Source organism: Sphaeroforma arctica (genome assembly GCF_001186125.1).
Source record: "Sphaeroforma arctica JP610 unplaced genomic scaffold supercont1.26, whole genome shotgun sequence".
Lineage (NCBI taxonomy): Eukaryota > Ichthyosporea > Ichthyophonida > Sphaeroforma > Sphaeroforma arctica.
The window spans coordinates 213,165-227,673 of record NW_014040532.1 but is presented as its reverse complement, the minus strand read 5'-3'; the positions used below and the strand labels follow the sequence as shown (position 1 = coordinate 227,673).

Sequence of the window (14,509 nt, the reverse complement as noted above, 5' to 3'; positions counted from 1 at the left end):
ATAGTTATACTTCGTTGGTATACATTGAGTCGGCGATTCTGCTACGGAGTGATTTTTTTTAAATTAATTTGGTTGAGAATGGAGGGTTGGTCACGGTGTGTGTGTGCCTTTGTTATTTGTTCTGTCGCGCACTCGGATCAAAATAGCCGATAGTGTTCCTATTTTGAATTCTTGGCGAGAATCGAAGGGGTCTGATTGTATATATTTTCTTTTTTTTAGGTTTATTGTTGCAATGTTTCTTTAACTTGAACTAAATTTTACATGGCTGAAATCCTCGAATTTCCGGCATACAAAACGCGTATATCTCATCATTGCGTGTCCATCTGGTGCTCATTCACTCTCCCCACACAGGATGATTTATTCGGAGATGCAGAGGATAGTGACGATGATCCCCTTTTGTATGTCATGCTTGTCAAATGTATGTTGTGTAGTGCTGAAATTTCACGCCCTAACCTGTGTGTGAGGTGCTTTGTAATTGCTCATCCTGAAGGTGGTGTGTGTGGAATCTTGTCATTTGATGATGATTGGGTGGACTGTATGATAGGCTACCCCATAAAGGTAGCATCTGTGATGCTATGGTATTACCTTTATGTTCACGGCATGTCGCAAATTGTGAGTATACCGATGAGTTGACAGTTTAAGTAGCGTCTGTCATGTGACATAGAAAGTCGCATTGTATACGTAGGAAAAGCCTTTTTTGCACCAGGTTGCACAAGTGCTCTAGTCGTGCTATTGTAGCGCCGAAACTGAGCAAAGGAGCTCACACAGATTCATATATCGAATAGTATTGTGCTATTTAGGGTCGAATAGTGATTGTATAATTGGATTGTGGTGTGTGGGGGGCAATCATTTCTGTAAATCTTTCATATCTGTGGTGCTGGCGCTTAAGCTATTTCGACTCCAGACAATGTGCGTGTATTCGGAAGTATGCTAATTAGCTGCCAACAGTCACCCGCAGACCGGCTGACTGTAGTATTCAGAAGTGTGTTTTTGAATGGTTTTCGCTTGCTTGCGCTTTAGTACTGACGAATCAATATATTCCTCACGTGTTGAGTTCGATCACAGGGTATGTTTGATCTGTTACTGTTTAGGGATACGTATATAAGCACCTCAAGCTCTTTAAGTATAGTTGATGTTCACTCGCCTCTATGTTCGACCTATTGTCGTTTAGAGATACCGACAGAAGTATGAGTGGGATGAATCGAGTGCAACGGGGAGTGGACTCCGTTGTGGATGTCATGAAAGACAATATTGGTATGTGCGTAATCATGACTGTCTTTTTGTACTCTGGTCATGGGTTGCTTCGCCCATTGGCTTAGAAATAGCTCTTCTTGGTAGGTAAAGTTGTTAGACAGTTCGGGATTTTATTTTACTTTACACCCCCTTGAATCTGCTGACATAAAGGTTTATTCCTTGTCTTTCTTGTATACTTGCACATGTGTTACCTGTCTCTACAAAGCTAAACAAACGGTACACTCACTGTTCTGCCGCAGATAAAATTCTGACCTGTTTTCTCTTGTTCTGGTAAACTATGACACCTACAGGGAAGGTATTAGATCGGGGCGATAGGTTGGAACAAATTGAGGAGAGATCAGGTATGCGTACCTAGCTATTGGCTACATGTTGTACTGCCACAGCATCACATTTACACCGCTTCATAGGTATTCTGTTCACGAGCAACGATATAGTGTTATCATCCTTTGATATGGGCTGACTATATACGTTGTTCCCGAGAAAATATATATTTTTATCATCCTTTGAGATGGGCTGACAATACACATATTCTGTCTTGTACATTGCGTAGTCTAATGGTGTGATGTTGTCGCCAGTTGTGAGTCGTTTACACGGCCGTACTGGACATATGTCGATTTGGTGTGTTTCTTCTGTGCCAAATGTTACGAGAAGGACGTACGTGCACGTGGTGCCTGTGTGTCACTAAGCGGCATATTCCTCTCCATGAGTGTGGCGAGGATGTGGTATTTCTGTACCTAAATAGCGATTGACTCTCTGGGGAACCTACATTATTTTTATGATAAGGAGACCTATGTTTAAATGTTATACCTATTGTGCATCTCGGCATTGCTATTTAGTATGACCGAAACTTATTGGCATCGTTTGGTCCCAAACTATACAGAGGGATTAATGGAGGGTGCAGAAGCTTTCCGAAGTGGGTCCAACCGAGTGCGAAGACAAATGTGGTGGCAGAAAATCAGGGTATGTTCAGCGTCTCGTGCGCTAGATCTTGCCTTTCTATTTGCCCGTGGATCTCTGGCGTTTCCTAATTGCACCGCTGTGGTATACAGACATTGCTTGTGTTACTATGTAGTGTTTCTGAGTGTTTGCCGGCTCACAATGTGTATATCTGACTCGGATACGTTATGAAAAGTGTCACTCCGCTTGTTATGTTCATGGCGGAGTTGGCAGGCCTCTGTAGTCGCACTGTATTCTCACGCGGCTGTCCATCTCATCTTTCTCTGCAAAGTGTCTGATGGACTGACTAGCACTCGCATCTTTCTGATGCATACAGTCGAACGACACATTTAATTGAAGCGGGTCTGTGCCGTCTATGTTAAGGTCTAGTGTGTGAAGGCCTATGGCTGGGTTGCCAACCCCTCGATCTGATTGGTTTATGTATTTATATTAGCGCCTGCTATCCACACTGCTATCGGCATATCATCAGGAACAAACCTCTGTGGTGAACAAGTCGGGGGTGTACAGCTGACAGTATGCGGCTCTGCAGAGTGTACTGGTTTGTTGGATGAATTGGCTTCAAATTCGTCTTGTATCCTCAAACTCAGTCCCGTTACTCATCCTGTTGTATTTCTATACCCTTTGCATGCTCGCGTCCTCCCTACAGCTTCAATTTCTGATCGGCGGAGTAGTTGCGGTCTTTGTTCTGTTTTTCATAGGTAGGCAATTGGAACTACGGTTCACTTGTACCGCCCATTCAACGACAGTATTTGTATTCGGTCACTTGGGGGGTTTTATACCCGTATGGTATTCTGGAGTGATTTGGCTTTGCTTGTGTCTGAATGAATCTCTGTGGTCTGTTGACACCCAGTCGCCTTTGATTAGCTCGATTATAAATGTTCAAGATCTTCCAATTCGTGTACTACGTTTGGAGGTCCATGCATACTTGTACTGCGTGGCGGGTATCGTCACCTTCAAATAAGAGTATATCACCATCGGGGTTGTAACTCACGTGTTATCCTAGCAGACTCAAAACATTTTAAGCACATATTTGATGTTATATTACATTCGGTAGCGCCTATACTGATTGCATAATATCCTATTTTTCACGCTAAGCAGTGTGGTGTTTCGTCCTATGATGAGGGGGCGTAGGAATGCTTGTCGTGATAGTCGCAATACCGCAACAGTCTCTAGAATGTTTCTACAGTCGTTGCTGGCGACTAGTAACCACAGTTCGGATGAAGTGGCCAACGGAACGCTCGCATTATACACGGACGCACACGACTGACTTAGGTGCACTTGTAATGAGAAACGCCTGCTATCGCAACAATATCGTTGATATGATTCGACCTAAGTACTTTATAAGTCGGGTGTTTGTTGGTCAAGACATAGCCATATGATGAGGGGGTATGCAGTCATATTTACTATTGAGGCCAGCTAGTGCTGTGTAGGGCATGGACAAGCTTCAATATAGTCTCACTGATCATTACATCAAAACACGCAAGTGTGCATTTTTAGTCACTTTTAGATAAAAAAAAGTCTCTTTTATATGACGATTGTAGTATGAGTGTCGGAATGAACGCTCACGATCATATAGCTACTACATTACCAAATCGGGGCGGGGAATTGAGTTTGGAACTCTGCCACAACAGTTCCGAGCATTCGGGTATCAATGAAGCACTATCTGAGTAAGTAGGGGTGTACATTGTCATTTTGATAGCAAACTTCATTACTCTGTCGGTTCAACTGAAACCATTGTTCGTGAATGGATGCTTAAATTTCCGACCCTCAGAATATTATGTGCTGCATGTCGATTATTGCGAAGTACCATACTGAGGTGTTGATCAATGTTTCTTCTCTCGGGACTCGTGACATTGAAATTCAATCGAAAGCAGAAAAAAAAGGAGTATCAGGACACAGTGGGCAGTTTCAAGATTAACCCTGGTATAGGTATTGCACAATATGCAGCAGCATTACTAATCGTAGGTTTTAAAGTGATTGAAAAAGGTCACGGAAACTGGACAGCTAGCAGTACCACACTCGCACTGTAGAGTGAGAGCGTGACTCACTAAAACCTGTAGGGCATACTATGCTGGCAAATAGGTTGAGTATCTCAATTGCTGCACTAGATTTATTTCACAACACTGATTGTTTAAAATTGACGAAGTAGTACACTACCAGGCTTAATCAATTGACGAAGTAGCACTAGTAAGCTTAATCAATCAATAACAATCAATGCCCATAAACTTACGCGGCCGCGCAAAGTGCAAGTTGTAATCGGTACCGACCTGATCTGATAAAATGCATCAAACACCACCAACTTCTAATGCCTCCAGCTCTCAACAACCCTCGTATGTGTAAAAATATACATAATCGCATTCTACAAGATAAGCATTAAGCAGCCTCTAGAGGATAATATTAAGTAGTACTTAACTTTCGAACGAGATATGCTGCTTTATATCGAATGCCATGGATGGCCGCAGTGGCTTTTCTACATTTTTTTATTCTTTTTAAAGGCATGTGCGTCTCTGCGTGGACCGCGGTCTAAACTCTATGAATAAAAGGAAATTCCTTTAATAGTTGTGAATGTTTGATATGAACGTTTTAAATTCCAATTCATGCGTAAATATGCGTATTATTCCTGATGTCCTATCTCTTCCACGATAAACCGTATCGGTACTCCTTCGAGCCCTGTTTAGAGCTGAACAGATAAAAAAAAAGGAGAGGCGGGTGGGACGTGAGATAAACAGACTGTTCAGTGGACCTTCTGTTTCCTCGCTTTCATACCCCGTAGAAAAGCAAGATAAACCTATTTTGAAGGAATGCCTTGTAAGTCTGGAATTCTGCAATCAGTGATAGTATTATTAGGGATAGTATAATCAGTGATAACCATAAATTCACGGACGTCATTCCATGCACGATGATAAGACATAAATAGCATATTAAATTCTGCGACCATTTTATTTGTGGTTTCAACCACCGTAGTGCCCATAGAAGCAAGGTACCCTTTGTAGGATTATATCCGCAACATATGACTTAACGCAATTCCCATCACGATGTAGTGATACTGCGCTAGCCACAAAACCTCTGCGATATGAGTGAGATGTCAGAGGATCAACAAGATGTGACAGAATACCAGCAGCTGTGAAATTGACTTTCAGCCCGAAATTGCTTGTGCTGCGCTTATGTACTATTTCAGTCTGGCCTGGGGCAGATCATAGAGTAGCACCGAAGTATTATATGACCGATGAACTCGAATGCAGGCTTGAGATGTCACGACAAGAGCTCGACGACTTCCATGTATATTAATCGGCCGTGTGAAGCAAACGCGTTGGCTGTACGGTTGTGGCGCTTTCTCCCAACGAGTGTGGTGTAAATCATCTTGTCGAACGGGACTGAAACCCACAGGCAAAGGGCTGAATTGATTCATAGGTTAAATACGAGGGCACATGCAGCGGAAGACGGCTTATGCCCAACCACCATAAACAAAACATAGTTATTCGCCCTGTTGCGAATGTTGTAACCGCAATGTGGGCTGAGCTGTTTACGTCGGTCACGGCTTCGCTCTATATAATCATCGCATAACTATGGGTTTTAGCTTGCTGACGATTCATATTCTCCTTGAGCGTGGTTGATAGCATCGGAGCGCGGAGCTGCAGGTCGATATACTGGTAGCAACAGTGCAGGCACAATACGTTTATAACGATTGGTTTTGATATCGTATTGTCTAGCGATGCCAGCAGCGATGCCGTTGAGACTGAACCATGCTTGGTATGAAAAGACATCGACACCTCCCAAGGTCGTAGGTCGACGGAAACAGCCACGAATCGCCACGGTGGTAGTTGAACGCCCAAAGATTCGGCCAGGTCTATGGCTTAGTGAAACTCGCCAGGCTCTATAATTGGTCACCATTGAACTTTGATTCACAGGGTGCAAATCGATACTGCCAGGGTTTACTGTGAATTCAACCGGCGAAGCACGTTTATCATCATTGATCCCGGGGAACACTAGCAGGCATACCTCCTTGTCCCATCGTCTGTGATAAGCCAGTATTTAAGCAATTTCATCATAGTGCGCGAGGTTCCCATTAAATATTGCTGTGAAATTTGCTTCAGAATCAGAGACCATTGTTTGTATAGAATCGAAGGTTCAGTTGTACTTCATCAGACTCCCTAGTCTAGGCGAGGGAACACCCCATAATCCCACCGCATAGTTGGGAGCTCCCGGACGTTGAGCGAGTGCTGCTGGCCAATCGGCTTGCAGCTGCCAGTCTGCGTCGTATTGCTGCTAGGGCAGTGGTCGAATCCGATAGCATTGGCACTGTGAAGAGACTGGTGTCAGTTTTATGCTATCGGCCAGGTTGCTACCTGTGGTGACTATATCCATTGTCCTGGCTCTATTACCCGACTTCGCGAGTGCAAACAAGTCATAAATATAGAAGGCTTTGATCTCGGAAACCTGACCGATATAGCCTGCTGCTTCTTGGCGGTCGCACTCAGCTTAAGCAATATCGATGGTGACTTCTTTGACGTTCATGTATTGGCCTTGCTCACCGGATCTCTACTCCACAATGAACCTATTTTACGACCATTTTCAAAGCGCCAGCCATCCTACAAGCAGAAAGTATAGATTTGACAGATTCTAAGTGGTGGTAGTTGAGGCGTGCTGTGTTGCGTAATCACGCATGATCGCCTGCTTAAATTTCCGACCCTCAGAACGATATGCGCTGTATGTTATGATTGCGAAGTACCATACTGAGGTGTTTATCAATGTTTCTTCTCTCGGAACTGGTGACATCGAAATTAAATCGAAAGCAGAGAATAGGACATAGTGAGCAGTTTCAAAGGATCGCGCCTGCCGTGGCACCAGTAGTCGCTGCTACTCAATCAGCGTCGCCAGTTTCATCGCAGTCTCCGTCGCAATCTATAGTTTTCTTCCCGTCTCAATCACCGTCGCAACCCACAACTCCGATTGTGTCTTTCGCAGTCCTTATCGAAATCAATATCACCAGTGCCTTCAAATCTGCATTGCAATCAACTGTGGCCTTGCCATCCTGCTCGCCAACTCAGTCGGTTGCGCCACCTAGCGACCGCTTGGTCTGCTGCCTCTCAAGCCGCTGCCCCAGTGCCATCAGCATCGGCATCGACATCGACATCACCTACGGTTTACAGGTTTAAGTTGTTGGTATTCAATACGTCGCTACTCAGAAATTGGTATGGCTTCCACAGCGTTTACAATAAAAAGCGCGGCATCCACATTCACATTGTCAGCTACTTTGAAGACTAGGCAGACAACAAATTACTCCTGTCAGCCTGTACATACAACCGCCGCGACAACCACGGCTTCAAATCCTGCCAGCTCAACTGCGTCTGTAAACACCGCTCCCGTAAATTCCACTGTAGCCGCAACCAGTGATCGGTACAACATTGACTACTACCGCAGCTAAATTCACTAAGTATCGCTGCTAGACTAGATCAAATGCTGTGAGTAGTTCAGTGCTACCCTCGACAACTCTCTCTGCAGCGCCACTTGCCCCTTCGGCGTTACAGAGTCTAGTTGAATATCATATCACTTGACAGGTTAAGAAGTTAGAGGTTTTGGAATTTTCACTGGTAAACTGTGCTGCCTTACAAAACTGCGATCTTCACAAGTTTACCGAACTCTTTTGCTAAAGTAATGAATATCCACGGCCGTGCAATAGTTAATGGATATTCAGCTGTTCTTCAGCATTGATACTAATATCATTGCTTTTGATACTTTAGTAGTGGTCCAAGCTGTCATATAACTATACTTATCACTGAAGTTCGATGCAAGACTCTTATCATAACAGCGCCAAACTCTTCCAATTACGATTCCTCAACCTCCCCTTTCAAATGCGCCATAAAAACTATGAAATGTTATTCCAGTGTGATGCTATCATAAATATGTACCTATATTACCAGCATTGTTGCCGATGTACTATGTGCGGTAACGTCAGAAAAAGTACTGAAAATGTTCACCCGGTACCCCTTAGCCCGCGACCATTAAATGTTTGAAGAAGAAAGTCGAAAGTGAAAATCCGATTATGAGAAGCAGTGGTACCGTGTTGTGAATAATAGGTGCTGCGACAGTTTGTCATATGCAATTCAAAAGGCCGGAAATGGCGATATCATCTACCTTGCTGGTATGAACAAAATCGACGAACCAATCGAGTTCACAATCAGGCTGCAGCGGTGCGATGGCCGTTGTGGAAGCGAGTTTTGATTTCGGGAAGTGGGCTATCTTGAGGTGAAAATCACGATTCTGCACTCGTGGCTTTGAGACTGACGGTTGCAATTATAGGGTCACAATGAGCCTGGTGAATGCCCAGCAAGCACTCAGGTGGCTGTGCCGTCTATATAGAATGAATTGACGTGAGATGGCACTCAGGTGATGTTAACAACGTGCAAGGTATTCTCAGAGATGGTGCTCGAAGGTTATTTCTTCCACAACGAAGCTATCGATGACGTTAGCACACACTGGGGCCGTATGTCCTCTGGATATCAAGGAAGGATGTTACGCCAATTTGAGCGAATGGTGTTGCCGTAGCTACCAAAATGCACCATGAAGATGGCAAGATTGAGTTGTATGGTATCTTAGGGAACAGTCTTGCAACACCTGTTGGTTTTCTATACTGTAGGGTCTCGTTGGTCCACGGGCATCGAATTGACGGCAAGGTTGTGTTTGATGAAGATATAACTATCCAACATAATTACTGACTAAGTCTATACGATTTCAGGGATAATATAACTATCCAACATGATTACTGACTAAGTCTATACGATTTCGCTGGACAACATGGTAATAACTTCAACGACAACGAGTGGAAGGGCCCCACAGTACACGTCAACTAATTCTCTTCGTTGTAACTCAATCAATTATATCGAATGCAATGATTAGAATACGCATACGCCTTTTGTAGCCTAAGGCAGGTTTATATAAATGCAAACTTCTTCCGAACTGAAAACTGTCATATTCTATGATAGCATACTGCATTCCACAACAACAATTATATAAACATGGTGGAACGGAAGCATGTAACATTGTGCTCGAGCAACAAAACTGGATTATTCGTGTTGCGCCCATTAGGCTTCCAACTTACAAGGTGGACCCAAACATATTTGATTTGCATAAATAAAGATGCCTTGCAACTAGAAGTAAAAATCAGACATAGTAGATATCTATAGATCGAGAGGCTTTTAATACAGAAACATGATAGAATCAAATGGAGTCGATATCCATTGATCAAAAGGCCTTGCAGTATCAAGATAGAACCAGACATAGTCGATATCCATAGATTCAGATTTCTTACAAAACCCTTACAGTTAAAAAGCAGATCCAGACATAGTCCGATCTATAGATCTAGATGCCTTTAGAGTTAAATTCAGAACTAGACATAGTCGATACCTATTGATCAAGAGGCGTTACCGCACCATGACAGAACCGAATATAGTCGATATCCATAGATGAAAGTGCATTGCAATTAAAAAACAGGACCGAACATAGTCAATATCTATAGATCGAGAGGCATAACAATGCCATGACAGAACCAGACATAGTCGATCTATAGATCTAGATGCCTTTAGAGTTAAATTCAGAACTAGACATAGTCGATACCTATTGATCAAGAGGCGTTACCGCACCATGACAGAACCGAATATAGTCGATATCCATAGATGGAATTACATTAAGTCAATATCTTTAGATCGAGAGGCATCACAATGCCATGACAGAACCAGACATAGTCGATGTCCATAGGTCTTGAGGCGTTACGGTTATAAACACTACCAGACATAGTCGACATCTATAGATCGAGAGGCTTTACAGAAACATGAGAGAACTAGACATAGTCCATTTGCATAGAGGCCATACTGTATCAAAACAGAACCAGACAAAGTCGATATTCATAGGTTGAGATGCCTTACAGTTCAAAAACAGAACCGAACATAGTCGATATTCATAAATCATGATGCCTTACAGTTTAAAATACAACCAGACATAGTCGATATCTATAGATCGAGAGCTGTACAGTTAAAAAATCGAACCACACATAGTCGGTATCTACAGATCGAGAGGCCTCTGTACAGTTAAAAAACAGAAACACACATATTCGATATCTATAGATCGAGAGGCCTTACAGTTGAAAACAGAACCAGACAGTCGATACCTATAGATCGAAAAGGCCCGTATAAAATTTAAAAAATAACCAGACATAGTCGACATTGTCCATAGATCGAGATGCTGAGACGTGTAACCCTCTTTAAAGCTTAAACGACAGGAGACCATTCTTGACCGAACATCTGTGCGCAAGTATGTTTTGCGACCTTGTGTGGGTTGCTTACTACGTCAAAATCCACCAGATATTTAATATGCTCCTCAGAGTTGGCTACGGATACTCTTTGCTTTCAAAATCTGTTAAACAAGGGTACCTACAAGATAGATCATCGCTTCCACACGAACAATGCAATTTCTATTGAGTGCCGCCCACACGCGAGATTCCTACAGAAACATCTGCGTATGTCACGGACGGAGGTACACACTTCTGATGCAAAGCAGATTTAAAAAGTGCCCAAAAAACTTGGTTTTTGACCCGAGTAGTAAAAGAAATTGGGACATTTGATCCAATAGTATTAGTTGAAAATTAGGACTTTATACGGGCTGAGGACTGCTGCCACCAGGATTGGCGGCATTAGACGCCGACGCCGGATGTAAATTTTGGATCTGTTTCATAAGATAGGCCTTCTCGTCGTTGAATTGTTCATCATCTGCGAGTATATACAGTGGGTTAGTAAACGAAGATTAGATAGGGCACGTGATTGGTCATGTTTTGTATATCGATATGTTAACTATATGTGAAAACCGTATATACATACAATATACATTTACACCCAATATACTCCTGCACATACTTGCAATCAGTCATACATATACTGTTAATGCACATACGCACTCTTCAGCACCCTCGCATACATCTCCAATTCCCGTATATACACCTAAACACTCAATATTACCACCTAATACACACCCATACACACATTCAAACATATGTGCATACCCGTGCGATCGTTGTGAAACTTGTTCAAGAAATCGACCAGTTTCTCCTTGTTCTTCAGCAAAATGTTGAGGATAGGCTCGGGCTTATTTGGATTGGCAACAAACACCTGAGAAGAAGAAAAAAGTAAAGTACAGGTAAAGATAGTGAGAAGAATTGAAATGAAGTAGAGGTGAATATGCACGGTAGGGTAAAAGCATGAACAGGCCCCTAACAGGACTTTTCAAGGATGAATCGAACCACAGCATCCACCGAGTATATACACACGCCATGTCCGACACAATTGGTACAGACAGGCGTGCGCCCATGAACTATGAGCCAGCTTCAGCACGAATTCACGGCCGATGTGTTCTATATTCGTAACATAGCAAATACATGCAGTGAACATGAAGCAGGCTCAGATTCGCGAGATTCCCAGGTTTAGGCATACAACAAATGTGATCTATATTCGTACGGCACATGCAGACCTGTATACGCACCTAAAGCACGGTATCGTACCTTGAACACATGGAAGGCTTCGAATTGGATGTTCCTGCTTTTGCTTCTGAGCAAGTTCATCATGCGCTTCAGATTCTCCGGTCCGCAGATATATCTAGTCATTATGTTGAAGTTGGCCCGATCCAACAGAATCTCGCCCAGAAGCTGCGAATGGTGCGGGTGGTGTCAGAAATGGTCAAGCAGAGCTATACGCTTATGTCCATGTATACAGACATATATGTGTGTACATATGAGCAGGCGTATATTTATGCCCATAAACTCGCGCCTATAGATTGATACACGCGGCAGTATTTGTACGTGTAGTCGTTCTCTGGGTTGTTTCCTTGTGACATAGCTGACGTGGAACAGGCACGGAGGTATGTACGAGATAAGGGCCACAGAGCATTTGTAGTAGTAAGTCTACACACAGGCAGATGCTACGAGAAAGCAACTGATTCCAACCCACGCCGTCACCTTAGCGGCGAGCCCCCGAATGCAAAGAATAGCGATTCACTATAAACAGCGCAAACATATCAGACAAAGTGGATACCAAGCCATACAATACAAGCTTGCTCGTGTAAGAGTCACAGTCCATACTCGGTGCACGTGCGTGCAACATACCTTTAACGACTGGCGCCTGGTGACGTAATTGCTGGAGTCCAGCAGATTGTCGTAGTGTTTGAAGAACTACAATAAAAGTAGACAGGGGGCGTTGAGGACGGAATTTTAATATATATGTGAAGATAGATGGCTGTAAGTCCTAAGAATGAGGACAGGAACATTTAGCACCGAATACCAACAAATATGCAAAGGGTGCAGATGGCTATAAGCGCTATATAAATTCAATAATAAATAAATACAATATATATATATATTATGCAATATACAAAGATATATGTATATATATATACATACATATATATATGTATATGTATGTATATACACACACACACCTACACACGCATATATATATATATATATCATACATAAATAGACACATACATACGGACATACTGACAGACATGAATATATACACATTTATACATATATGCATACATATCTACATACATACATACATACATTTATATATATATATACATATATATAAAATATATATATATATATATATATATATATATATATATATATGCATATGCATATACATATACATATACATATACATCTACATATACACATATACAACACACACACATACATATATATATATATATATATATACATACATGCATACATACATATATATATATATATATATATATATATATATATATATATATATATATATATACCTATACCTATACATATATACAGAAAGTGTGCGCATGCATACCTCCTCGTATTTAGCCTCAAGCACCTCTGCCACCACCACCTTGTGCCGCGTAATGAGTTCCTTAAATGTCGCAAACGCATCTGCAGCAACATCGAACGTGGGCAGCTCGACATACGTGAAGAACTGTGGCAGATGAGGATGAACGGGATAAGCACAAGCACATATGAAAATACACATGCAAATACACATCACATGGTTATGAGAGGGGTAAGCACAAGCATACATGCAAATACACATCACATGGTTATGAGAGTGCGTACGAGAATGTGTATCGCATGTCTACGTTGATGGAAACAGAGGCCCAGACGCCGCGTATTTGAGCAGGGATTAATAAACCGGTTGGCGTGTGCGAGAGTGGATGAGCCGAGATTGGGTGCACGGGGGAAATACATGCTACAGTACGTAGGAGGACATCAAAATCACGAGCACAACTACACATGTGCAAATCACAAGCACAACTACACATGTGCAAATCACGAGCACAACTACACATGTGCAAATCACAAGCACAACTACACATGTGCCAAGACATGGGGGAATGCCTCGCACACGGACAGCAGTGCAAATGAGACGTACACAAGCACGCAAGGACAAACATACACAACTGCCCATGGGGTATTGGATCTGTCAACCAATAAACGCCCAGGAGCCATAGTTGCCCACTTATCCACCCCCACATACAACTGTCATGGCAGCATTCGCTATAGGCCATGCCGCACAATCCCATGCGCACGATACTGCTTATCCGGATCACAGCCACAGGAAGCAAAGCAGCGGTTACCGTACACACATATGCGGTAGTACATTCACAGAAGTACACAGGCGGGTCACGAGCACACACAATAAAGTTCCGCACATTTGCCTTTGAATTAGCAGCCTAAGGATAGTCATGATTGGTATGGTACAATAAAACCGAAACAGCACCATACCCATTTTCGAACACCAGGGATTTTAGCTGAAATAAATTGGAATTGGGTACACAACTTATACGGGTGGCCTAACGACGCAATACTGCGCATTCAACAACCACACCCACACGCACATAACAATATATACCATCGCCACACTTAAGTTACATGCACGCGAGTATGTCTAGTCGACGTATACCAATTGTGTATATTGAAGCATGCGTGCAGTAGCAGTGATAAAGTGCGAATGATCATCACCCCCCAAAAGACATACACACCTATCTATCAACATATAGAAACATACTTGGAATAGCAGAGTCGATTTGAGGATGGCCAATACACACACATACTTATCAACACGTACAGACATACTTATCAACATCTACAAACATACTTATCAGCATGTACAAACATACTTTTCAACATGTAAAAACATACTTATCAACATGTACAAACATACTTATCAACATCCACAAACTTACCTATCAACATGTACAAACATACTTATCAACA

At 42.5% G+C, this 14,509-nt stretch overlaps 2 protein-coding genes across 2 annotated transcripts in view; one reads left to right on the top strand and one right to left on the bottom strand.

Annotated features, from left to right (window-relative positions):
* Nucleotides 1-261: 261 nt before the first annotated feature.
* On the top strand, nt 262-4,670 carry SARC_00759 (hypothetical protein; the record flags this gene model as incomplete). The annotated part of the gene is made up of 6 exons (XM_014305563.1): nt 262-398; nt 1,172-1,254; nt 1,545-1,595; nt 2,135-2,214; nt 2,858-2,909; nt 3,310-4,670. The coding sequence occupies 6 exons, from the start codon at nt 262-264 to the stop codon at nt 3,327-3,329; spliced, it is 423 nt and encodes a 140-aa protein (XP_014161038.1). The 3' UTR covers nt 3,330-4,670.
* A 6,182-nt stretch (nt 4,671-10,852) lies between these two features.
* Nucleotides 10,853-14,509, bottom strand: part of SARC_00758 (calcium-binding protein 39) — a gene marked incomplete at its 5' end in the record, with an annotated part of 6,654 nt that continues 2,997 nt past the window's right edge. The window contains 5 exons of the mRNA XM_014305562.1: nt 10,853-10,973; nt 11,264-11,369; nt 11,759-11,902; nt 12,359-12,424; nt 13,089-13,211. Of these exons, the coding sequence (XP_014161037.1) occupies nt 10,858-10,973; nt 11,264-11,369; nt 11,759-11,902; nt 12,359-12,424; nt 13,089-13,211 (555 nt within the window). The 3' untranslated portion in view covers nt 10,853-10,857. The remainder of the gene's footprint in view (nt 10,974-11,263; nt 11,370-11,758; nt 11,903-12,358; nt 12,425-13,088; nt 13,212-14,509) is intronic.